We start from the raw sequence: 27976 nt of genomic DNA, 5'->3' as shown, positions 1-27976 counted from the left end.
CACACACACACACACACACACACACACACACACACACACACACACATACATACATACACACACACACATACATACATACATACACACATACATACATACACACACACATACATACATACATACATACATACATACACACACACACACATACATACATACATACACACATACATACATACACTTATATAAATGTCCATTACTGTTCTGTAAATACTGGAACTATGTATAATAGCTATGTAGTAGACAATGCTAGGGTAAAGAGACAGAAAGAAATACTTATGTTATATGGTTTCTATCTTTATACTACAAACATCTTAAATAAAGACAGCATTACACACAATGAGATGATTTAGCAAGATACAAGAGAACAGCCTTAGAAGCAATAACATTATCTGATTTGGTCAATAAAGACATCCTTCAAAATTTATATCTTTCAGTCAGCCTTTCATGTAGTGAGGTCTGCTTCAAAAAGGACTTTTGTTAAATCTAGGAATCTTGTTTATTCATAACATTTGAAAGATCCAGAAAACATTCTCTCTCAGATCTACTGACACTTTTTCAAGTCACTATTATCACCGTCTTTAATAAAAATGTTCCATAACAGTGTGTCATTTCTAGGTGGTACATGTAACTGGTATTTTATCAGCAAGTTAGGTGGTAAATGTAATTGGTTCTTTATCAGCAAGTTAGGTGGTAAATGTAATTGGTACTTTATGAGCAAGTTAGGTGGTACATGTAACTGGTACTTTAGCAGCAAGTTAGGTGGTAAATGTAATTGGTATTCCATCAGCAAGTTAGGTGATAAATGTGACTGGTACTTTATCAACAAGTTAAGTGGTACATGTAACTGGAACTATTAACAGTGCAAGTCACTGATTGGTTGGTATCATCTGGTGTCACAGTCCAGGTTGACACTTATTGGTTGATTGTACCTGATGTCATAGTCCAGGACATCACCGATTGGATGATTGATAATGTAACAGTGCAGGTGCTTCATCGCTTTGGAAACACGCCAACTGAAATCGTGTATTACTCTTGAAATTATTCAATTCTTCCTCTAGAATTCTGTAAAGGCAAGAGAGATAAATTTCCAGTTGGAGAGTGCAGAGGTAGAATAGAGACAGGAGTCAAATATTGAAACAATGAAACCAGATACTAAGAGTAGTAATCATCCACTAAAAACCAGTATGTTATATACCAGTTTTCTCTGAATCACCATGTGGGGGCGCAATTGAAGGGAAGTCTTCTGCTGGTGAGGGCAGCAGAGAAACATGTCTAAATACACAGAGTTGAGTTTGTGAACAGTCAGCACTGAAATAAAATGTCCATTTTTGCTATTGTGCTAGTAGTCTATACAGTGTTAACAGACTACATACAGGGCAAAAAGATACATTTGGACAAAGAAAAAAGACTAATTTCTATTTTTACACATCTAGAAATAATTTCTTACGATTGAGTATACATTACAAAATATGGAAATATGGAGGCAAAGAGTTTAATTGTTGGGTACTTACTTTTTATTTCCTCCACTTGCTATTTGCGGAATTAAATTGAATGCTTCCTGGAATGATGAGCTGCAAAGAGAACACAAAATAATGTAAGCATGTATTACTTGGTTAGAAACTAAGATTGTATTGCTACCTCAAACTGTCTAGATCAAGTTCAAAGGTTAAAGGGCTATGTTTCAATCCCAGGTTCTCACATTAGTGTCATCTTCAGTGGAGCATAAAGATTAGATGGGGTCATATTTTAATATAGTTTTTTTTTTAATTACAGAATGAGGAATGTGTATGGTTTCGATAAATATGAAGGAAGATTCTCATTCTTCATATGTGGTTGATTCTTTTAATTTCCTCACAACTGACAACTCTGCAAATTAGTCGGTCCCAGACTGAAGGACTGGCCTTAATTTCAAATGCTGTTCATAGGCCTGTATGTAGCAAGAGAGAATTTCATGTGCTTCTGTGAGCAGGTCATTTTGCAGGTGTACAGAATAAACTTACTTGGAGGCAGCATTGTTGTAAGTAGACAGTGACTCCTGTAATGCTAGTAACTCCATTAACTTACTTGGAGGCAGCATTGCTGTAGGTAGATAGTGACTCCTGTAATGCTAGTAACTCCATTAACTTACTTGGAGGCAGCATTGCTGTAAGTAGACAGTGACTCCTGTAATGCTAGTAACTCCATTCTGGCCTGTAAAGCACCAGCTGGACTAAACTCTCCAACACAGCTAATCAGTCGACATATCTCTTCTGCTAGAGCTTCTACTATCTTTGTCATAATACGAGGTATAAACATTGGTGATATAGCATACACTTCAGCATGAATACTTATTACATTCATAATGGCTTCTTTGATGTATGGCCTAACACCTGAAAAACAAACAAAAAATCAAACAAGTAGTATGGGTTATTGTTGATAATTGAGACATAATGGCTGGCTGGCTGGTTGGCCGACCCGACCGACCGACCGACCGACCAACCAACCGACCAACCAATCAGTATTAAAGTCAGTCAAACGATCATCCAATCTGTCAATCTCTTAATCTGTTCTGGTCAACAATCCACTTAAGAATGACTATAGTTGTCCGTTACAAGTAACCACTAGGTTTGAAATTCAGGATTGACAATCAGTAATACCACAGACATTATTCTGATCCATCACTCATATAACAGAAACCCCTGACCTCCCAATGGATGGTACCGAGTGACGGGGTGACAACATTTAGATCCAACACAGTCCCTCTATCAGATATAGCATACACTGACTTACCCATGGGTCTTTGCAATGTCTTCCAATCAAAGTAACCAGCATACATGCCTTGTTCTAATAATCCTACCACTGGGTCAGACTTTTGTTCTGTGTACGCTTCAAATAATTTATCATCTAGCTCAGAGAAGGCTACTTGAACAGTCTGAAAATAATGTACAAAAGAAATGACAATGTACAATTACACTTTGGAACTCAACCAAAATGAAAGACTGTAACATCACTTGTTGATTGATAGTCTGCAAAGGCTGTTTATCTTCACTTGGTACCATTTTAAGTGCACCGTAATTTCACTAGTTCCCAACAACAGTGACAGAAATCTTTCCAGAGTACTCTCCATATGTCTAGTTATCACTCCTTTTTTTAATCATTTATTTTAACATGATATGAGGAATTCCATTAAAAAGCTCATTTTCCATCCCAGGTCAGCGCATTAGCGAGTACTCCACCTAGTAAACATTTTCTAATCTGTGAAGATAAACTTTTACTCTTCAATTTCTGATATTTCTCTCATCCAAACTTCACTTACTGTTTCAACTCTCTTCATGTCAGGGTAGCCATTTTTCTCAAAATGTTCCCTTAGACGAGTTATAACCTGGTTGGCTACATAGTTACAATTACTTAGTACAATCACCAGTCTTTCTTCCTACAAACAAACAATATCATAAATTCATTTACTAAAAGATTTTGAATGTCTGCATCTCTTATGGTTTTTGTGTTAGTATTTTTTACATCTCTTCATATTTATGAGTCCGGAGTATTCATTCCTTTCAGTGAAAAAGTTAAAACATATCTCATGAATATTCATTGTGCAACCATGAATATATTATTTCTGCTGACTCCCATCATGCAATGGCCCACAGCAAAGATACCCTATAAAGGTTTATGATAAACTTTTTTTGATGTTTCTCTGAATTTGCAAGTAGTTGTTGGTAATGTAAAATGATGAAAGCACTCTAGAAACCACAGTTTATGAAAAAGCCCTTATTTCCTGGAGTAGTGTTCCCCTTTAGTTTTCGCAGCTCTTCCAAACCAGTGTCTTTGTTATCGGTAAATCTACTAGAGTTCCAAAGAAGATTTACTGGGGTTCACCACCAAACTAATGATACAGAGTATGTAAATCTATGCACGTTTTGCCACCAGTGTGCCCTCTAAGCCAATTTGACATGCCACTGATGCACAGAATTTCTAGCGACACACCAACATTTGGTGTTCCCCTATCTCTTACTATGTGGTGACTCACAAGAAATGCAACCTTGTGGTGACTCACAACAAAACAAAAATCATTAGACAGCATGCTATTTGCCACTGTGATATGTACATAACAGTCATCATCAGTCATGTTTACATACTAATATAACAATCATAGCGATGCATTACAACCCTGTCATCAGTAAGGTTTACTACGTACATAAGATACATACCATTGTTGGCAGATTTTCTACAGTCAATGCACTATCCATGTAACTTAGTTGGTTTCTGGGGTTAAAAAAGAAAACACATCACATAACAATTCCTACATAATGTAAATTATAAAAGTTTAATTTGAAAGACATTCAGTCGTCCATTACCTGAGCCATCTATGGAATTTGACTATAAATATACTTGTATTTCTGTAAATGTCACTGAGGGCTAACACCCTTAGGCATTACATGAAGCAGTCAAACAAAATCTGGCTATAACAACTCTGTGAGTTACTAAAAACTGAAACACAGTAATCAGAGTACTCAATTGTCACGGTGCTAATTTCTGTCCTAAAAACTGCTTGCAAACAGCACTCCTAGTGGCCAAACATCTAAAATCTTTTGTTTTTCTGATATCACACTCTAGTGTATTTGACCATAAATCAATACACTTGTTATATCAATGGTAGTGATACAAAATTGAAATCAACATTGCTGGTTATTTTACAACAATTTTGATTTTTTTAAAGTATAATATTGATGATAGTTTAGTCAATTCTGACTCCGGCATATGTTTTTGTGGTACGGCATAATCTGTAAAATTTCAGTGATGAGAAAATATCCTATGAAAACAGCATAGTACTATAAAAGTTTCAAAATATTAGGGATTCTGTTCCTAGTGGGACACATTTTGTACAAATTGTAGTTAAAATGATGACTTACTCTTGCTGAGAATCGGCTTCAACATCAGTTTTAAACGTCAATTGTTCCAGACACGTTGCAAACGCCTACAAAGAAAGACATTGCAGAGTATTTACTACTACTCCCTATAGTTTCCTTTGTTCAGCAAAGGAAAACATGAGTGACTTAAGGGGCCTTGTCATTACGAGTCAAAGATGAGTAGAACCTTAGATCACGATTATTTTTTGGCTAAACAAAGAAAGTATAGGAAAATGAAATAACTACCTCAGTATAGCTTTGTAAGATCTGTGAAAATAATGTCGATGTTTTGACTCATATTTTGCACCACAGAAGCAATGATGTAGAGGTGACCAGGGTGTAAATTTTCAAACTTGTATCTGGGGTGTGTTTTTTTTTTTTTTTTTTTTTTTTTTGGGGGGGGGGGGCACTATTGTTTTCACAAAATTTAAAGACCTGGCTGTCCTCCCTGCTATCAATAGCATATAAATGAAATATTAAACAGATGACACATACCTTTAACATTTCAATGGATAGTCTACTTGTCTGTTTCTGAACTGCTGGGTCCTTGAAAATCTGAAGACAAAGGTATCAACTGTCGTTATCGAAGGTAGAATACTTTATTCGCAAAACATAAAAATAGTGAAGAAATTAACAAAGCCAAATCACTGAGTGAATGGATATCGATGAGTGTGTAATTTGCCATAATTGGGCAAAGTGTACCGGGCATGACATGGAAAATTACTGCCTGGGTTCGATGCGTGGTTCTCCATTGAACTGCACTGGAATCAATACTGGGTATACGATAACATACTTTCTTTCCTATCTAAGGGTTGGTGTCACCACCAAATTTTGATGATACTACAACAGCTGAAAGTTTTACATGTATATACTTACATCAGCTGCCCCAGCCTTCCATTCAACGACAACTTCTTTTAATAATTGCACAGTTTCTATGACGATATTTTCATACAAAAGAGGCTGAAAGTAACAAGAAAACATTTATTACTGTTTATCTATTTTTGACTTCTTGACTATTTTATACAGCAAAGAGGACACCAATAAATCAAAGTATCACATGTCCCACCACAAGAAAGTCAAAACAGTATCACCTTGTACTTGTTCAATTTCAATTCCATATGCTATAGTTGATACTATGTTATATTATATACTTATTGCCTGGCTATTTGGGCACTAGTAGATGTCTATTACAATGAGGGCTGTTATGCAGCAACTATTTCCCGAAACTGAAAGCTGAGGGTGACATAACAGCATGAGGGGTTATATGGCGTCAACTAGTGCCCAAATGAGGCAAGGTAATATAAGTGTTTTATAACACATACACATACACATACATTGCATTCTTTCCATAGTCAAAACAAATCCCTGATAAGACCTCCATACCACATGAATATTACCCCTGGGAAAAGAGAATGTGACTAGTACCCCTATAGGCAAACTGAGGTCACTATGGGTCAATAGTCCATACCATGTGATATGATCTAAGCCAATCACTGAAGGCTACATGAAAATGATATGTTATAAATTTTGATACACTTTGAAATGGAATGGTAATTTGCAAAAAGTTGTAAAAGGTTTTTGTGATTCCATGGTTTATCAGAAACAGACACACCATATTTAGAGTTAGACAGTAAGGACCAGACATGCCATATTTAGAGTTAGACATACCATATTTAGAGTTAGACATACCATATTTAGAGTTGGACAGTAAGGACCAGACACACCATATTTAGAGTTAGACACACCATATTTAGAGTTAGACACACCATATTTAGAGTTGGACAGTAAGGACTGAAAGATAGTTAACTTACCAAGGTTGTAATTCCACTGTTTTCATCAACTTGTAGTGACCAAGTCTCTCTTCTATAAAGTGCTTTAATATCTGTCATATCAAACACAAAAAGTCATCAGCTGACAGGATATCCAACATGACTGAATTTCAAACTAAACACAAATTTGATTCTTTGATCTGTAATCTCCCAAGTTAACTGGATTTTTGCAGTGGGCCATAATACTTCATGGCAATTAGCAGAACTTCATATGTAATAGGTGAACAATGAATATTCATGGTGCATCTCACTGTCTTACTAAGTTTGTTATTCACTTCTTTAAGATGTTGTCCTCAACTTTTTTTTATACTTTAGTCTCTTAGTTTACACATTCACTGTTTCACAATCACTCACTCATAGGTTGTCATTTCATATCAATCAATCAATCAATCGATGCAATTTATATAGCGCCAATTCCACTATGACAAGAGTTCAAAGGCGCTGTACAGTCAAAATGTTTTAGAAAACAGGTAAGTCTTTAAGTGTTTTTTAAAAGTGCTAATTGTAACTTGTTCACGAATTTCAATTCGTAGTTCATTCCACAGACGAGGCGCAGCAGAAGAAAACGATCTTCCTCCATAAGATTCCAGCTTGTACTTAGGTGCATGTAGGAGATGTTTATTTGTTGTTCATACAAAAGAACCAAGTTGTGTTTTTTTAATTTTTCAAATAAAGTATGAAAAAAGCTGAGAGACCTGAGCAAGTGTAAGTTTGACAGTAAAATCAAATAATATTTACCTTCTGTGGCTTGTTGGAATACAGACGTCATACAGTGAGATCTCAGAGCTAGTGTTAAATTCTGAACATGATGCAGTGGTTCTGTTGGCATATCTAGACTATTAAATGAACTCAATAGTGATCTGGAAATCAAAACAAAACACATAGCATTAATATTGGAAAAAATAAGAATATAAAATGTAGTTTTACTAAAATTAATAGGTGAACACAAGTTTTTTATTTCTGGGAATAATTAGTGAATGTTAGATCCAGGGTGAAATGAAATGAAAGTTTTTGCTGTTTGGAAAATAATAATAATAATAACATTCATTGGTCCAAGTAAATTCAGAAATTTGCTTAATGGTCGCCACTGAGCAGTGCCCTAGTGTTAAAGCAGGGGAAACTCAGAGTATCCTGAGAAAACTTGCATTGTTCAGTAGAGTAAAACGTACCCTTCTAATATACAGACATAGTTCATTTTTATTGTTCAAACCCAGCCAGGGCTGAGTCGGTTCAAACCTAGACTGTATTGGTGAGAAGTACACAAGCTAACCACTTGACCATCAACAACCCAACATACACAACTAGATCTTATCCTAATCACTGTAAACACAGCTTAAGGCAACACATGTCGTTCCTTTACATTGTTTCCTAACCAATCAAAATAACCTTTCATAAAGGAATCTGACCCTGACCTCATTATACGGACACAGTGAGGTAACCAAGCACAGCTGCTATCCTGTGTTTTCTCAGGTTTCCAAATACCAAATTTCTGTCGTTCCTCTTGACGTAGTTTGATCAGTGTTTGCGGTAAAAACGCAGCTCTGACTAGATACGCAAAACATCTCAATACTTCAGACATCATTTTCTAGTGGAATAAGATCAAGAATTTAGGATTAAAAATACGGACATTATGGCAAGCATCAAATCTGAACACTTTCAGGGAAAACTTGAAGCTATATCTAGCTAAAGAAGCATTTGGCATGGATTGACCCCTTTTTTTGGCATCACTGAACATAGTCAGTAAGGTACGACATGATGGGGCACCCTAATACCCCCTCTCAAAGAACTATGGTTTTGCACCCTCACACATCGGTCACCCCCTCTCACAGTATGGTTTTGGAGTCTGGCATGATATAAAGTCTTTTGATTGATTGATTGATTGAATTCAGGATTTTGCTAACAATGTATAATATAAATTATTGTATATATGATTTGTTTATTATACTAATGCTATGAGAGTCACTTTTATTTTTGATATCAGAAATTCACCATAGCAACACAACAGCCATTAAACTGTAGCATATATTTGTATTACATTTTCTTACAACATGTGCAAAGAAGTGTACAATCATTACTCCTTACACACCTACTGTATAATGGAATAACCCAGACTGTAAAATGGAATAACCCAGACCACTATAAACTGTAACCACTCCACAAATCACAACTGCAAATTTCACCATAAATTAGAAATAAAATCACCCAATCATGATAATATCCAATTTTTCTACTTAACAGACATACGAGACAAACTTCATAATCTGGCATATTCTGTATATGAAACCCAGCATCTGTTGGCTAGCATTAACCACACTATTACATTACTTTGAAATCTTACCTTGAACAGAGTTCCTCTATTTGTGTCTGACTGTACAAACTTCAGACCACTCTGTTAACGTAACAAATCAATTCATATATTGTTAGAATTAGAAATGTAACAAAAAAAAACAATATAATTTAATTACGGTATATACCAATATCTATGACCAACTTGAAAATCTCATATGTACCCATCACTTATATGTGTATATATCGTAACTATATGTTGATGGTGGTGGCCAAAGTTTGGTGAGGACATCCATTTTGATGTATATGCATATATTTGAATATAATTTGAATATATTAACATAATAATATATATTTGAATAATTACCTCTGCATACAGTTCCCCACTACAGTAGGCTTGTCCGAGTTTCCAGAATTCCGGTATTGTGTCTTCCATGATTTCAACCAAATCTTCAAGAAAAGCCACTTTATGTGGGGAGTCAAATTTTTCTGGGAAGTTGGAAAAATAAAACTTTTATAATATTTCACATAAAACCTGAAATTTAATGGCTACAATATCTCTGAAAACTGGCATCTGAAGAAACAGAGGGTAAAAACAGTTGTAATGTTTGACTTGTGTTTTTATCAAAGCATTTACAACTATGAACATGATTTTGTGTAAATGGCACTCTGTGGTATGTGCTCACTTGCATATAGGTATGCAAAACAACGAGTAACACTGGTAAAGCACTTTCTGTATGTGCTCCACTTGTTTATAGCATTCATATCAAGTGTAAAAGTATACTGTTTCAATTGGTTTATTTACAAGCCTAGCATGTGGCCTTTCTAATGTGGTCAATTAGCAAATGAAACAGTATACTTTTACATTTGGTATGGATGCTATAAATGATTGTGATACAAACAGAAAATGCTTTATTTTGGTGTTATGGGTTGTACTTGATATGGATGCTATAAATGATTATAGTACATACAGAAAATGCTTTACTTTGGTGTTATGGGTTGTACTTGATATGGATGCTATAAATGATTGTGATACAAACAGAAAATGCTTTACTTTGGTGTTATGGGTTGTAATGTTTCAGCACACTACAGTGCAAATACCACCAGTATGCACACACCTATACACAGTGAAAGTAATCACTGGTCAGTACTGTGTGCAATAATGACATTAACATAATGACACAGACACTACCGATGTTTGAGGGCGCCCCGTCACGACGTACTTTACAGACTAGACATATAGGTGTACTAATAACAAGTACAATTGAATGTTTGGTTTATTATTACACTTACCAACTTGTAAATATTCATCTTTACATTGTAGTAATAACTCAGTTAACCATTTCTTTTGGTTTTGAATACATTCCCAGGCTGGATCTCCACCACATTCTAAATCTACTAAATATCTGAAAATACATGTGTTTTTTGTAAAACGTGACAGTAATCTCACATACCACTAAACACACAAAATATTTAGCAGAAACACAAACATTTTCACAATTTGGCTCCATTTTATTTTGCAGATAAAAATGTTCAGTTATAAATCATTGTAATGTCTGGAAAACTTGCAAGTATCTTGTGTCATTCTTTGTATAACAAACTGTGTTTGTGTTGAGCAAAAATTTAGTGGACTTTGTAAAGATTGATTAACATCTGTAAATTTTCTTCTAATTTTTCTACTCGATTTCAACTGAGAATTGGTTGGTGTCTTCTTGAGCAAAATAACAGCAAAAAGTTTATGACTTGTATTTCCATGGTACATACTGTGTTAAGTTCAAGACTCAGAGGGCATGTTAAATTCAAGAGGTACTGGAAACCTCAAAACTTTCACCAAAGACTTATTTTCACTTATTTTGCTGGGAAACAAAAAACATGAAAATATGTAGTGGATAAAAAGCATTTTTTTGTATATAAACACATTACACCAGGATTACAAATTAGTAAAAATTGATCTTTGGGAAATGGTTGAAGACTGTAAAATAGCAAATTTTTTAATGGCAAAAATGTCAGTGGTTTATTGTAATTGTTATCATACCTGATAATTTTCTTCTGATCATCCAAAGTAGCTGGTAATGCCATTAACTGTTCTTTTAACTGTTTTCTCAACTCACTGACTCTACTTTCTACTTCTTGGTACACTGTATCAAGATACAATAGATTAATCAATGGGGATCTTGCAATCCAGGCTGAGCATGCTCAGATGCAAAGGACTATGGGATTATCTGTGGTTATCGTAATGTCTTATCTGGAGCTACCGATGAAATAAACCTCCCATACTGGTCAAGCTAAATATGAATTGATCATTGGTGGTTATAAACAATTTAACAACATTGTTTACAATACTAATTGATTAGTATTTATTATCACATTTCCCATGATGCAACATTCAACATGGCGGGTTTGCAAATTCCCTATTAAGAGTCAGTCAATGTCAAAATCTCATACTTCACATAAAACATAAGTCATGTACATAGTTTTTATTTTAAACACAAATATAGCCCGTAGACTTGGTTATCAGTATTGACAATGTTGTTTGCCTAAATAGCCAAGACTCAAACCCTGTGCATGTATTTAAGGTAGTGAGACACCTTTTTTCCATAGTACCCAACTTGTCTACTTTGCTGCAAGATGTTGTCTTCAATCTCAATTTTGTACATGTATGTTAAATATCATTAGAAAGGTTATGAAATGAATTTTCAAAAATTATTGTCATAATCTTCAATATTGTGTTTATTTTTGTCACATGACGACTGTAAACACACAAAGTTCAAAAACCAGATTTTTGCATTTGTACAGCTGAAGTCTACTGCAGATCATCACATGATGCTCGGCATTGTGGGAGAAACATCATCATCATCAAACCTGATAGACAAGTCTCAGGCTATAAACAGTGATACAAATCATACTGAATTATAGGATTCTCATTTACATTTCTCTTCAAAACCAGTTTATAATTGATGACATCAGCATACTTTTCCTAAGATGAGTCAACCTTAGTTATGTTACTATGGCAACATGCATGATACTGTTTCTTCCAGCATATTTTTCCTAAAGACAAGGCCATCAACCTTACTTATAGCAAGTTACTATGGTAACATGATACTGTTTCTTCCTTACCTTTCTTGAATACTTGGACTTCTGTGTTTGAAAATAATGACTTAGCTCTTTCATAGTCATTCACCACTATTTCATAGTCACCCTGAAATTTCAAGTTAGGTTGTCATGGTTACAACATAGTTACAACAGCTTAGAATATCACATCAATTACCAATATCAACATATTAACAACAAATTCTGAAACCAATACAAGTTTTACAAAATTTCTCTCTCTCTTCTTACCAGGTTTCTGACTAATGCTATGGTACATGGTATGAAAATCTATTTCAGTTTTACAAAGTTTCTTTAACTAATGGCTTTCCAACTAAACTTTATGGTAAACGGTATGGAAATTAATACAAAATATGGAAACCTATGCAAGTTTTACAAAATTACTGCCATACACCCCCCCCCCCCCCTTTCTTACTGGGATTCCCAACCTAAATTATGGTGCATAATATGCCAATCAATACAAGGTACACGGTAAGTAAATCTCTGTACAAATTTTACCCAACTTCCCTCTTTGTTACCAAAGTCACTTTATCTAAAATACTAGCCATGTAAGAATACTCACTCTTTGTAACCAAAGTCACTTTATCTAAAATACTAGCCATGTAAGAATACTCACTCTTTGGATGTTTCTCTCCATTGTGATTGGTAAATTAAATAGAAACTTAAATCTATTGAGAACATTCAATGCATTTCTTGTGGAGTCAGCTTTATCTTTACGATTGAGAACATCTTGAAATAGTTTATCAGCATTATCATTACATCCTATAATAGATAATATGGTGATGATGTATTATTATCAATAACTCTCTACAACAGACTGAGAATTATCAAACATCTTGAAATAGTTTATCAGCATTATCATTACATCCTATAATAGATAATATGGTGATAATGTATAATTATCAATAACTCTCTACAATAGACCGAGAATTATCAAACGTCTTGAAATAGTTTATCAGCGTTATCATTACATCCTATAATAGATAATATGGTGATAATGTATAATTATCAATAACTCTCTACAATAGACCGAGAATTATCAAACGTCTTGAAATAGTTTATCAGCGTTATCATTACATCCTATAATAGATAATATGGTGATAATGTATAATTATCAATAACTCTCTACAAAAGACTATGGATTATCAAACATAGCAAGACTTCATATCAAATTTAAACTAATTTGAGACTGGTAAACTAAAAGATAATGTATAAAGTAGGTATTGGAGAATCAAAGCTGGTGAAACTTACTTTCTAAAATAAGGTGTAAATCATCAAACAAACTGTAAGTGAAGCATCAATCTGCATGCATAACTATGTTCTACAACTGACTGTAATTATCAAACCTACTATAGCTAACTTTCTATAAAAGACTTTGCATTATCAAACAGAGTAGGGCCTACTTCTAGGACAGGCTTTGGTACTTTCAACAGCATTTTACAAGAAGGTCCACTTTTATACATATCTATGGTAATGTATGTGTAGCGTGTGGAGTGGAAGTCAATGTGTCTTTACTGTCAAACACTGCATAACTTATTTTGTAGCATAGAATTACTGTCAAAGACTGTATAACTTACTTTCTAATATCTCCTGTAGATTACTACAAATAGATGGACTTCCCAACACATCGTCTCCTTCCAATTTGGTATGCATGGCTGTCAAAGAATTCATTCATGTGATATTTTAGTAAAAGACACAACACATTAAGGTGTAATGTAAGTCATTTCGTCAACAGAAAGTTGGCACAAATAATCACATAATGCCTATTACAGTTGAAGTATTTGATGTCAAGTCATATCTCTACTGAAATCTGAATCAGTGATCATTGACAAAAGACCTAGTTCTTCACAAACAAACAAACAAACAAACAAACAAACAAACAAACAATATAATGAATGACTGTCAGATTTTTGTAGACCAAAGTAGCGATAACCTGTAGCAGTATTATGAATATATTTAAGCAATAAACCACCCCCTGGGGATGGTATACCAAGAGGTTTTGACCAGTGAACTCAATATATGCACGAGCGATAGCGAGTGCATATATTGAGTTCACTGGTCAAAACCGAGTGGTATACCTTCCCCAGGGGTGGTTTATCGCTATTATATTATACCAGTATATTGAAAATATCGGAAACAAGATAAGAAATAACGTTTTCTCGTTTCATATGCGCCTCTGTGTCTAATTTGCATAACAATAACACTGCTTTTCAAGACAGCTGATCTTGGCCTCAATGTGAACGTCGTGCAGCGACTGGATTTATTTTATCTGCTCGTCGTTTCTAGGGATAATCTGTACATTGATCGGCTCATTAAAAGTGCACAGTGATGAATAAACAACCTGTTTGACTCAAGGTATAAACTTGAAGTGGTTTATTGAATACAGCGTGCTTCGATCGTTCCCGGCTGAATTCGCGACTCGGTGAAATGATGATAGACAGGTTGATATTTACAATGTATTTATATTACTGGAAGTTACGTCAGTAGATTTTCGGGTTTGAGGATTTCCCTCTCGGATTGATGACTGATACTCTAGGACAGGATCCCAGACAAATTTCTATTTAGATTAATGGTAAGTCGGCCAGTGTAACCTCTTTCACTTGCTTCATTTTTATGACAGGACAGGACAGCTCACCAATGTTTCCACTCCAACCCCGCCGCGCCGAGGCTGGGACCGATCTCGTGCATGCCTAGCGCTATAGCGCCTTGACCTTAGTACATGTAGTAGGCGATGGTTTGAACAAATACGCGATGACTGGGTTGCTCTCGAAATTTCCTTCATAATTTCTCATAAAATATTGTCTCATTGAGAGAAAATCCTCCTCTGACAATTCGAAGAGTTCACTATCAGTATCACGGCGGACTACAACTCAACGCTCGTAGAGGAACAAAATTTGGACGCGTGCCAGCAGTGCATTATCGTACCAGCAGTGCATTATCACTCGTTTTAGACGCGCTAGTTCGATGTCTAGACCAATCAGATCCCTCGATTTCCACCATCAATATACTGGTATAATATAATTCAGGTTAACTGACCTGTATGATAGTTTTACACAACAGTGGACTGATTTGATATAACTGTCTATAACACTGACATTACAATGTTGATTCTCCTTTCAATCACGTGTGAATGATTCTAGTGAGTCCAGTTCCAAGATGCATTGTATGAGATGACATCATTTATGTTGTTACGTTTAGGTTTGTTTCGTCTTTATTAGGGTTTGAAATAACATATTTATCAGGAAATGATGGAAAGACATGTTGACCTCTTTAATTGTGAGTGATATTATAGAACAAAGACTAAACGCCATCTATGACAGAGAAGGATTTTACTGGCAAACCCAGGAAATGGTCAGATGACAACCATTCCTCTGAGTGGTGTATGCAAACGTCCCTGCATGTACAGAATACATGGTACTGCATGGTGAGATACACACAATACATCTTGGCAACAGCAAACTAGTCTTTTAATGTCATTTCAACAATTTCTGATGAATTACACCTACCTGTTAAAGAGTCCTGGCAGTCCATAAAAGCACTCACATTGGCTTTCATAAATGCAAGGGGACCCCCTGATCTCTGCTCTGATATTCTCTTCAAGTACTGAAGTCCTGCTTTCAAGTCATCAAAACTAACAGATCAAAAAATCAGAAACATAAATACTTTAATCAACTTACTGGTAAAGAGAAACACAGTTTCAAATGAAATTTCTACTCGCAGTCAAAAAAAAAAACTTTTTGGGAAGGGAATCCCAAATTTTCAAAACTTTGTTATTCTTTTATCAAAACTATGGCAACATTTTTACGATGTAAACAAAATTTTGTAATCATTTGATAAAACTGAGATATTATGAAATTATTTTTTAGATAATAATTCTAGAGATGTTTACAGTCTAAAGTGGAGGAAAACAGGGAAACAAAATACAGAAAACATGATTATTTTGGAAATAATTGCAGAAACAAAATATGTTGTACATGTACACCTACAAATAATCGTAAATAAAATTACTCTGACAAAGGGACTTAAGATCTCCATCGATGAGGAGAATGATGGATTATGCACAGTACTCCTACATTATATACAACTTTTTTTTTACAAGTGAATTATTATACAGCTGTGGACTTTCCACTGTGTGGAAGCCCTCAGAACAAGTTAGACTAAATTACTGTATCAGATAGATTATTGTCACAAAACATGACTTGGTGTCTTCAAAACAACAGGACACAACTTATTATTACAAATTGTTTCCAAGACACGATGGTCCACAGTCAGAAGTGAGTAGTTATGATATGGGGACTGAGACTCTGAACACAGCTACTAAAAGGCTTTATAGTATGTTTATGATAAGGATGTCATAGTTGTTTCTCTGAATATGATAACCATAACTTGGTATCGTGTTCAGCAATCCAATTTGCACAGCTAAATATCCAACTCTGTACTGTCATTAGGTAGATTAGACTTGCTTTGTCCTACCTGGTTCCTTGGTGGTTTTGGAGTAAAAATCGAACTGGAAGAAAATCGTCTGCCTCAATATTGTCACTTCCTGTTCATAGAAAAAAATCAAATCATTTTAAAAATAATTTATGAATGTTCAAAAAAACTCAGAAACCTTCAATCTTAGTAGAATACTATTGTTGTTAACTTCAAAGGAGAACAAAACGTTTGGCTGGTTTCGTCTTACCAGCATTTCTTATACTTACATAGTCTTGCAGTAAGACCTCATATCTGCACTCGGAAAGTTGCTGAACAGAAGCTGGGGATGACAGTACCTTTGGGTGAATCTTTAAGGTAGGCAATTGACATCACCTTTGGTACTATTTCAAGTTGGCAGAATTGTCCAGGGATCTACCAGCTAGACTAATGCTTTGAGAGAGAGGAATGCCAACTGTCACTGACCCTACCCTGTGCAACCTCTCTGACATAGAGTTACCAAAGCCATCAAATCTTTTTCAGAAGAGCTCTGTGTTACACTGGGCTGAGGCATCATGGGTAAGTAAATGATGTTAGGAGCTTTGCACCGCTTGGAACCTTGCCAAAACAATGTGGAGTTCCTATCAGTGTTCACTATCCCATGATGATTCACCCCAATCTATATCATGTCTCTCTTCTATGTCATACAAACTCTTTTTAGTATTCTACTTTTAGAGAAGTCGTGTTCTGCATTCCATGAATCCATGGATCTGTCTAGGGTAAGGTTGTATGGATCTGTCTAGGGTAAGGTTGTATGGATCTGTCTAAGGTAAGGTTGTATGGATCTGTCTAGGGTAAGGTTGTACAAATTTATCATATTGTTGTGTAATATTTATTGAACCTACCTTGTGGAAATAGCTCCATCAACTCTTCATGACCTATTTGACCCCTATAATACAATTGAATCAAAATTTAACAATTAATAAGAGAAAAAAAATCAGAAATTCAATATATTTTGATTGCCATTTCTGGTTTCTATCCTAAAATATAGTAACCTGTTTTCTCCTAATAAAAAGGAAATTTCCTACCAATAAGTTCACAATTATGTGTCCCTGTTATTTCCATAAATCATTAATAGTAAATCATTCATGTGTCCTTATAAGTTATATAACTTTTCATAAGTTAGCATACAAAGTGGTTGCTTGCTGACAGAGTGGCAGAGTGACAGTCGTTCATACAGTAGTCACATACAGCAAGCATATCAATCACAGTCAGTCACAGTCAGACTGATGGGCAAATAGAATTGAAATCACCTCTACACACCTTGTTCCATCATCAGCAAGTCCCAATGGATTTTCTTCCTCCAATAAACCAGGAGATGATGGTCTGTGTACGGCAGGAAATCTAGCGTCTGTCACTCGACTCTCATCAATCCATACAGCTGAGTCTTGTACTGGACCTAGAATACATGAGATTGATTGTTTACTGTGTTATACAGGATGAAGTCAACACATTACACAATTGACTATTCACGATACTTATATTTATTGTACATAATTCAATTTGGTGCAACACTGATACACACAACCCCCCCCCCCCCCCCCCCAAAAAAAAAAAAATTTGTAGTATTCACATACCTCTCACTGTGTGATGACCAGTCTCCCTGCTAAGTCAGTTTGATGCGTGCCACAATTTCTAGTGACAAGCAAACATGTAGTGTTCCCCTATCTCTTACTATGTGATGGGTTGACCAGTCTACCCTCTAAGTCAATTTGACATACCACTGACACACACTTCTAGTGACATGCCAATATGTAGTGTTCACATATCATGTGGTGACTCACAAGAAATGCCAGTGGTAATCATTTTGACTCCCAACACCAACACTAGAGGGCTCACTGGTTATGTCTTCAACTTACCTACTTGTACCATATATCCAGCAAATGTGACGGTAGAAGTTCCTACACCAGCTGATCTAGTCTGTACGATGACATCACCTTTACCCTGGATTAATCCCGTTCTACAAATGATCTTGCTAGGTGAAATCCACTCAGCTGACATCAAACAATTCATTCCACATATTGTCAATCCTATAAAGTAAGCAAAGTGAGTGAATGTGTGCTGATAAAACCAACAAATATTCAAAGAACATTTTCAAATGTTTCAAATTTTAAAATGTGGAAAAAGACTATTATTGTATGAACAGTACAGGAAGTATTTTGTAAACAAAATAACACATTTGTTAGATTTTTTGCAATTATTGAGTTATAAACACAAACTAGATGTTGTTTGACATTGCATAGGTTATGAAGAAATGAAAGTAAAATTGTTTTATCATGAACAATTTATCCAAAATAAATACAAATTCTCCATTCTATATGTCCCCTTTATAATGTATTGTGTATCTGAACTGACTGGAGTCTTCAGTTACTTTTAAACTGTATATCATCATTATGTTGATAAGTCGTAGTTCCTGTGACTGTTGTTGAATTATGGTACCATACACCGTTTTACACACCATATGTATAGGTTCTCATGTTCACGTACTTTGCATCAACACGGTGGCCAGAACAGAAGGTGTTGTCTCATAAAAATTAATAGAGTTCAGAATATTATATGCTTGCCGATAAAGAGCTAACTGTGTTTGTCGAAATTACTGTGAGGAGCGACCACATTGCCGATTTTTAGATTCATTGATTGCTATACTAAATTGCGGTATCGGAGATGTATCAAACATACCAAAATTTCGTCTGTCACTTGAGTGTCAGTGCCACTGTCAGACGATTTAATTGCTCATATGTATTTACCGATAAGATCCCGTGCGTTGACGCCTAGATTTTCACCACGAATCGTGACTTTTGTTCCCGGTGGTCCTTCCTTTGGGGATAAACCTGTCACTTTCGGAGGTTCTCTGCTTCTCCTCATATTATTATTCAGTGCCTGTCATCTACTGAAAATCGAGGTTTCGGTCGATTCGATCCACTTCCTGTACTAATATTATTGACATTTGACCTTACTTTCTATATATATGCCATAGAGGGCGGTATCTAGAAATGTCCAAACATAAGAATCGAGCTGTAAACATATCTGTACATGAACGTAATGACTGAACATCAGAATTTCATACTATGGAATTTTCTTGCTGACGAATACAATAAATCAATTTATTACACATTCGTATTATCATAAACGTTTTATTTATTCTTGAAGCTAGAAGATTATGCAAAAAAAAAAAATGAAATTCCTTGTTTTATATTACCTTGAAATTTGACAGACACCGTCTTCACAGACCATATTTTCGTCTTCGATAAACCAGAATGTATACGTCTATATCTAAATATTTATCATGTTTATGATGCACTTCCCTATGAAGTCACGTGATGGGATAATATGTAAATGGGGTGATGGCAGGTGAAAAGATCATTATAACTATGCAGCGTCTCTGAACCGAAATCGTAGTGGGAAATGGCACTTTATAAGAGTAACTGATTATACAAGATACAAGATACAAGAAAACTTTATTATCTCACGTAGAGAAATTACGGTGACGTGGATCCATACGTATTAAAATAAAGATACAATAAATACAAAATAAAATGCACACAATGTTGATGTCTTTAAAATGAAATATGGACACTATATTCATAACAATAGGTGGACCGCTAACAGAATTTAGACAATGTTATACAATCTTTCAAGGGGTGCAAGCTGAGTTGATACGTTTTGGGACGGAATCATTGCTGAAGATTGAAATGTACCTATATTCTACTTACTAGTACAGTACTGTGTATAGTATGGTTTTATGTAGTCCTGCTTCCATGACGGTGCACGAGTCTGTATTACTGACTTGACTAAGGGGGAGGGACAATTGTCAGAATCGAGTCCCGAATTCCTCCGTATGCAAGCAGGACTAGGTTTTATGTAAGTACTTTTACTCAAGTCAAATTTGTTTTTGGACATACGTTCAAAACTGTTGTGTACGATAGAAACACTTACCTGAATTATCTTTATTCCAGTCTCACACAGAATTAGTCGACGTCTTACCCCACTTCCTCTTGCTTCTCTACAATATATGTTGTCATCACAGAGCCATCACCACAACATCGTTCTGATTGGTGTCTTGAACCTGATGATTATTTTGAAAGACCTATTATGATAAACAAGTACAAACACATGGAGATGTCGCCCTCTATCTTAGACAAGACGACATTGCTTAGTGTCATCCACTAGTAAAGGTATAGAAATAACTTACTACTGCAAAATTTGAGTATAGAAAACCTTTTGAAAAGTCCAACATTCGTACTTTTCTGAGCTTTGGAATCTTGTTTTCTGACCATATTACTAATGTTTTGTAATCTTCCTTTTTAACCCATTATCGTCAGCACACCAGTTACGTAGCATACTGTATATTGTTACACGACCGAACAATGCCGTCGGTAGCAGTAACCGTTGTTATGTGTAACTCGCTGAGAGAAAGAAAGAAAGAGAGAGAGAGAGAGAGAGAGAGAGAGAGAGAGAGAGAGAGAGAGAGAGAGCGAGAGAGAGAGAGAGAGAGAGAGAGAGAGAGAGGGGAAGAACATGATTAAATTCGCTTCTCAAAGTAACAAGTGTAATCTTTTTACTTGACAATTTCTTTCAAAACAAATAAAAAATATAGACCAGAAAGCATTCGTACTCTTAATAATATATATTGAAAGAGATGCTGTGCAATGCCTTTGAAAAGACAAAACTATTATATTTAGTTCTAAACAATGATGTGCTTGACGAATTATGAATATTTCGTCTTATTCGAATTCCCCTTTTCACCAATAACTAATTAATGTTGAAAAATATCATTTAACAACAAAAAAAGATGCAAAACCTATTGTTTAATGGTATTTCTAATCAACTATTTCAAAGGGAATGAATTGTCCGTCCAAACAATACACCTCAACATGCAGGAAATGTGTGAATTCGGTATTGAAAAAATATAATATAGCTTTGGATGTCTTATTTGACAAGAAAAGAGATTTCTATCTTACCTTAGTATATGTTGTTAACATTGACAAAGAAGCTCGTCTTTGGAAAATAATTTTCATGGTAATAAAAGTGGATATACACGATATACAACTTTCAAATTGCTATCACCGCATAAACAGTCGGCATTTCCACGTTCTATTTACATTGACAACTTTCGTTGTGCATGGTAACTATGTTCGAATTTCTCAAAGTCTCACAGAATATCGCGAGTTCAGGTGCGTTTCATATTCGAACACATCTCGTCCGTTCGATCCGTTCACCGTAGGTAGCTTTGCTTCCCATATATCCAATGGGAGATGTGTTCGAATATCAATTGCAAATTACCGGTCATGGCTTTCCGTCGACAATGATACAGTTACTTTTTAGAATTCTCCCCATTTTCCCTAGAATAGAATAAAATTAGCAATACTAAGAGTAGGGAAGCAGCAAACACAGGATTAATTGAATCTTCAGTTTAGATTTTAATATTGATTGATTGATTGATTGATTGATTGATTGATTGATTGATTGGTTGGTTGGTTGGTTGATTGATTGATTGATTGATTGATTGATTGGTTGGTTGGCTGGTTGGTTGGTTGGTTGGTAGGTAGGTAGGTAGGTTGGTTGGTTGGTTGGTTGGTTAGTTAGTAGAAACTTGCTTGGTACATGGTTGGTTGACTAGTTTACAATGTGGGCCTTAGTTCTTATTTCACAGATCACAAATCTTCTGAGTAAATTTATTCTGGCGATGTGTGCTAATAAATCAATTTATCAACAACAACAAAAAACAAGCAAAAATCACAGACAATACCGAAAAGTTTATGCTGAAAGGACTTGCTTGGAGAGGGTCAAAATAGATTAGCAGAAAGACACTTTCTTATTCTCTTCGCGTGTTGGCGCTTTAACTCGGCAAGAAATTCCCCGTCATCAGCAGATCAGACCATTTCCTATGGTTTGGGAAATCCCCGAAACTGATATCAATTTTTATTGCGCCATGTTATGATATAGTCCCTTACTATAAACCGATTTTATTTTATTGCAAGTCTTTCAGACAACAGCATGTCAACAAAGTAAGATAGGAACGGACGGTATATCACGTATATTACGGGGGTACAAGGTAGGTTTGAAATCGTTGATTGACCTTACAATTACATTTTGTAAAGTTCGCGTCTCGTCTGAGTTCACAGCCTGTGCAGTGCCCATTTTGACGGACGTTTTGTCGTAGTTTTGTTTTGCGAGTCTGATTCTGATTACTAAACTTCCACTGTGATGACGTAAGAAGAGGTGAAGGGGGCATTCGATCAAAAGAAGGACAACATTTGTACCATCTGGAAGGAGGGTAGGTACACGCAACCCTGGTACGCAATGGAGTAATTTCCTCTTTCTTTGTTGTGCGAATGTTTGCTTTGTGTTCATAAACGTTTTTATTTCCTTCGTGAACAAAGCGAGACATCTCTACCCACGGTTTTCAATATACATAGTAGAGCATGATGAAAGATTCATGTCAACAAACGGCAGTTGACAACTGACAATTTCTCGCCCATGCGGCTGTTACAGCTAGTGATACACTGATAGGGCAATATGTGCTCCGTCCGTGTAATTTGCTACTTGGGTTGTACTTCCATGGGTTGTGCTACTTGTGGTTGCGATTCACTTCGCCCCAAATTCAACTTGTCCCATTTCGACTCACCCCAATATTAACTCCCCCCATTTTCAACTCGTCTCAATCCCTTTCAAAATTATGCAGATCTTTGCAATGTGATTTACAAGTGCAAGTACGACAATCGGGAACGCAAAATACGCATTATGTAAAACGCTGTAAAAACCTATTATTCCCTGGCTATTTGTGTCCATCGTTCATATTCATTTCCACCATAAAATAAAGTATAAAATTTGGCTGGATGAATTCCTGGAAGCCAGTGAAGTTGCACTAGGGTTAGTGTGATGTGGTCAAAAACTGTGCTTCCTGATTTAGTTAAAAAAATATATGACGTTACGATTGTGTTTTCAAATCTAGAGATAAAATTGTTGCCATGACAACCTGCACAAATGACCATTTTTTAAAGAGACACTCTGTTTTAAATTAGTCAATTTTTGGTTTGGTTTATGACATTATTATTTTGACATTGATAATTTTCTTATTTGTAGTCTTGCTTGAAAAACAAAGATTAATGTAAGCTGTATTACCACTACAATGTAAACAGGGTTATCAGAACACATTTTGAAAATTAACAAAAATTTTGTCAATGGAAATTGATGTTTCTTCATTTTATTTTTCAAAAATATTTTTAATGTAGAGTTTTCATACTTGTTTCCACAAATAGATTTTGACATCAATGACTGAATCCTGACACTTTCAGGAAAAAGTTGCAGCTTTCAACTACCGAGACTTCGACATGGGGGCCAGACTGAGTAAGCAGTACGTACAACATCTCGATGCAGAGATTGAACGTATGAAAAAATTTTCAAAGGAGTTACAAGAACAGCTTCATATTTTACAAGCAGCTCAGAAGACTAATGGTAAATACACTAATGCCGAATGTCAAACAGACTACAATGACAATGATGTCATCGAGTCTGAAGACAGCGATTCAGACTTTGATGAACAAACTGCAGATAACCACGAGAGTTTAGGACCAAATATGAATTACAATGGCATGTTGCTGGATGTAAGTAGGGGGATGACTGCTAATAATCTTGAAGATGCTAAACTACTGATTCACAAAGGTAAGGAAGAAAAATGAATAATTTAGTAATTTACATATTATAATATCATATTTATAAGTATATATATATGCATACAGACAGCACACCATACGTTGGTTATTGGTAGCCTTACTTTCATATTATAACTTTACATCTACAGGTATAGTCCTTTCACGATACACAATGTTCCAATTATCAGAAAAACAAAAGTTTGTAGAGTTTGGCCACTTGGGGCACTGTTTTGAAGCACTTCTTGGATAGTAAAGTACTATAGCCTCTTTTGAAAAAAAAAAGATCATCATATTTTGACTTTCATGGGAAAAACTTGATACATTCAAAGGACTATCATGGCCATCACTTTAGGTCCAACAGCTTTTTATGAACAGCACTCCTAGTGGCCAAATTATGCAATCTTTTGTTTTTCTGATAACCAGCACATGGTGTATTTAAATTTATTATAAAGTACATTTGACATAAATGCCAAGTTTCAAACTAAAATTTTGTCCTTCTAATTGCAGACCCTCTCTCTTCTGGTGAGGTGGCTTTTCCTGACGCATTGCTTGAAAGAATGACAACGACAACAGAATTCCTGCGTGGTCTGGAAAGAAAGGAATATTTATCACCCAATAACCTGTTGTATTTAGAGTACATTTTATGGCGAATTGAGAGGGGTGATCTGTTCAAAACAGTTAAGGATTATGCAAGGAAGATTTCTAATGCATTATGTTTCCATCTACCAAATAAACGCAAACGTAAGTACTACATTATTTTCTTAGCATTGTTATCTTTAGTTTCATATTTTTACACATTACAGTTAACGTGTCTTACATATTTATTTTTAATCTTACATAAAAAATTGAATTCATACATAATTTGTGAAAAAAAAATCTGTACAAAACAAAAATAGATTGAAACAAATGTATATACAAAAGGTTGTCACAAAACATTTTCTCTTTTCTGATTCTTATTCTGGCCATGAAATACTGGATAATTTCAACAGACTGATGCTTGTCTGTTTGACATGTTACTGTGTTTGAAAGTAATCGGGACAAAAAGCAAATAATTTTTTCTCAAAAACTTTTGTGAAATCTTGAATCATTTATGGTTTGACAATTTCAACATTATGAAAGTTACATGTGTGAACAGAAACCGTTGATTTTTAGTTTTAAACTCTTCTTTGTGAGCACTCCAAAATATATGAACTATGGAAGAAAATATGTGCAGCACATGGCCACTTCATTTTAATGTGTGATTTGGAGTTAAAAATCTTAAGTTTTGCTGTTACTTTGTCCAAGAAAACTAGAACCCATTCTCATTTGAAATCAAAGACGAAAAATCAGGCATCACTATATAAATTTTTGAAATAGTCTAAATGAGGTGAATAATAAGCCAACATGGTTGCCGATTATGGTGTAACCATGGCAAAATAAAAGACTGATGATTTCCTTGACAACAAAATGTTGCATCTCAAAATTTTGTTTGTTATTTCACAAATACCGTGAACAAGCTTTCATATGGCAAGGTTTGGAGAGATTTTAAGAAATTTGATTTTCAGGAAAATTGGTCTCCTTAATAGTTTTGAAATTATTCATCTCCACTTTCAGGAAAAGGACATAGATTTGTCAACTTCAGATTTGCTGGAAAATTGGCAAACTTTCACCGAATGACACTTGAGCAGTTCCGGGTATTCTTGGAAATAGAACTCGGAATTCCAAGAAGATACATCAACCTGGTTGGTGTCCGGCCAGGCAGTGTTATTCTTACATTCCAAGTACCAGATCGTGACATCATCCAAAAGGTGAAAACCATGGTAACAGAGAGGACTCGAAGGTTAACTTCATTGAATGTCATTGCTGTTATGTTGGATGATGAGGATGGCTGGATTGAACTTGGATCATCACCAGAAGAAGGTAGGACTTGCAACTGTTTTCAAATTTTATCAATCATTTGAAAAGAAATTACACTGTAGCTATTAGCACTGTCATAAATGCAATAACGGTGTTTTAAAAACTTTCCAAAAAAATGCTTGTTAACATCTTTTTGGTGTGACTTTATTCTGAATAAGAGAATTAACTTTTGTTTTTGGTTTTTTGTAGATGACAGCTGTTATTTTATTAGCATATATTTTTGAAATTGTGTATTTCAACAATCCATAATCTTTGACATACATTTATGGGTACGATCTTCTTCAAATATATTAGAAGACTGTTTTAAAATTACAGATAATGATCTTACTTCACACTAATAAGCTTACACTTTGTATTTGGAAGGTGTTAAAATGTTGTATTTCTTTCATTCCCCACTTGTGATTTTTTTTAGTCCCATCAGCAGATCTTTGTTCATTACAAAGTTATGATATAGTGTTAAACAAAGGATTACAAAGAGATGGAGACACAGACAGACAGACAGACAGAGATAGATAGACAGACAGACAGACAGACAGACATAATAACCACACAAGCTCCCTGCATATGCTTTCAAACAATAAACAGGCTGTAATAAAAATTTATATTTTAGAAACTTCATTGTAATAGATGTTGTATTTTATTTATGCTCCACAGAAAAAATCAGAAAAAGTGTTTCAGAAACAAACCTACATCAAGCACACGTCACTGAAGGATTTGAGACAGTTACAGATGTAAAGATACAGAAGTCAGAAGTGTTAGCTGAGTTGGACAAACAAGTAAGGAGAAATGACATAATAGCAAAACAAATGGAAGTACTGGAAAATGAAAACTTCAAACTTATTCAGAATATGCAAGAGTTGGAAGACAGTACATACAGGTCTAAATCCGTGCAAAAAATGGTGGAGACTAGATGCTCACAGGTTGAAGAATTCCTGAAAGTTACCAAAGCAGAGTTGCAAATCTTGAAAGAACGGAAAGAACTCCCATCATTAGATGAAGACAAGGATGAAGCAGTTAGGGAAGCGGTGACAAAAGTTTTGTCTGAGAAAGAGAAGTTGATAAATGACAATGAGAAGCTGATGGAGAAATGTCAGTTCTTGGAGAAAGAAAACGAAAGCTTAACTCTGAAGTTAAAAGATGACCCAAGAGGGCTGGTGGATAGAAATATTGAGGTAGACATGGCGGTATCAAAACTAACCAGTATCCTCCAAGATGAGATTGCCAGGATCAAAACTGAGTCAGCTATGAAGGATGGTGTGCTAGCGAAGAAAATCGAAGAAATTCATCAACTGAAAGAAAAGATGAAGACATTGGAAGAAGACGTGATGAAATATAAGAAGATCGAGGGGTTGAACAAAGAAATGGATTGTGAAAGTGATGAGAAGGGCATAGATGAGGAGAAGAAAGATATTGATGATGGTGATTTGAAGAAGAAAGAAGACAGTATGAAAGATGAGGAGAAGGCTGATGAGAAGGCTGATGAGAAGGCTGATAAGAAGGCTGAACACAAAGAAGAAGATGTAAAACCAAATGATACAACTTCTGGTGATGAAAGTGAAGATTTCCAACAGAAATTAAAACAGCGCCTTCTCAAAGCTGCAGATGATATAGACGAACTTCACAAACAACAAAGTGACGAAAAGGTATCACATCATGAATTCAATCCAATCAGTGGCAAGGTTACAACTGTGCTGTCTTCAGTCGTAGAACAGAAACATATTTCACCAGTCAGCCCATCATCATCATGCTCTCCCTCAGAACACCAATCCATCAGTGCCACTGATCCATCTACATATCAAATGGCACATGCATGGATTGGACACACTGGTAAGGAATATAC

General features: G+C 35.3%; 1 protein-coding gene across 2 annotated transcripts; it reads right to left on the bottom strand.

Annotated features, from left to right (window-relative positions):
• Positions 1-318: 318 nt before the first annotated feature.
• LOC144447442 (exocyst complex component 2-like) lies at positions 319-20631 on the bottom strand. Of its 2 annotated transcripts, XM_078137472.1 has the most exons (26): positions 20522-20631; positions 19333-19572; positions 18445-18615; positions 17849-17984; positions 17431-17474; positions 16589-16658; positions 15622-15746; positions 13693-13770; positions 12732-12877; positions 12125-12206; positions 11043-11145; positions 10301-10413; positions 9375-9496; positions 9060-9110; positions 8134-8306; positions 7460-7581; positions 6704-6774; positions 5769-5852; positions 5388-5447; positions 4896-4960; positions 4194-4248; positions 3299-3415; positions 2773-2914; positions 2132-2372; positions 1515-1574; positions 319-1065 (listed from the first exon to the last, which is right to left on the bottom strand). In XM_078137472.1, exons 2-26 carry the CDS (start codon positions 19448-19450, stop codon positions 954-956), a joined length of 2661 nt encoding a protein of 886 aa, XP_077993598.1. In that variant the 5' UTR covers positions 19451-19572; positions 20522-20631; the 3' UTR covers positions 319-953. The 2 variants fall into 2 exon arrangements, with proteins under 2 accessions (XP_077993598.1, XP_077993599.1); XM_078137473.1 differs by lacking the exon at positions 20522-20631 and having other exon boundaries at positions 19265-19371.
• Between the last annotated feature and the right edge of the window lie 7345 nt (positions 20632-27976).

This window comes from Glandiceps talaboti, chromosome 16 (assembly GCF_964340395.1).
Source record: "Glandiceps talaboti chromosome 16, keGlaTala1.1, whole genome shotgun sequence".
Lineage (NCBI taxonomy): Eukaryota > Metazoa > Hemichordata > Enteropneusta > Spengelidae > Glandiceps > Glandiceps talaboti.
The sequence above is the reverse complement of the archived record's forward strand: the minus strand, read 5'-3'. Positions and strand labels throughout refer to the sequence as shown.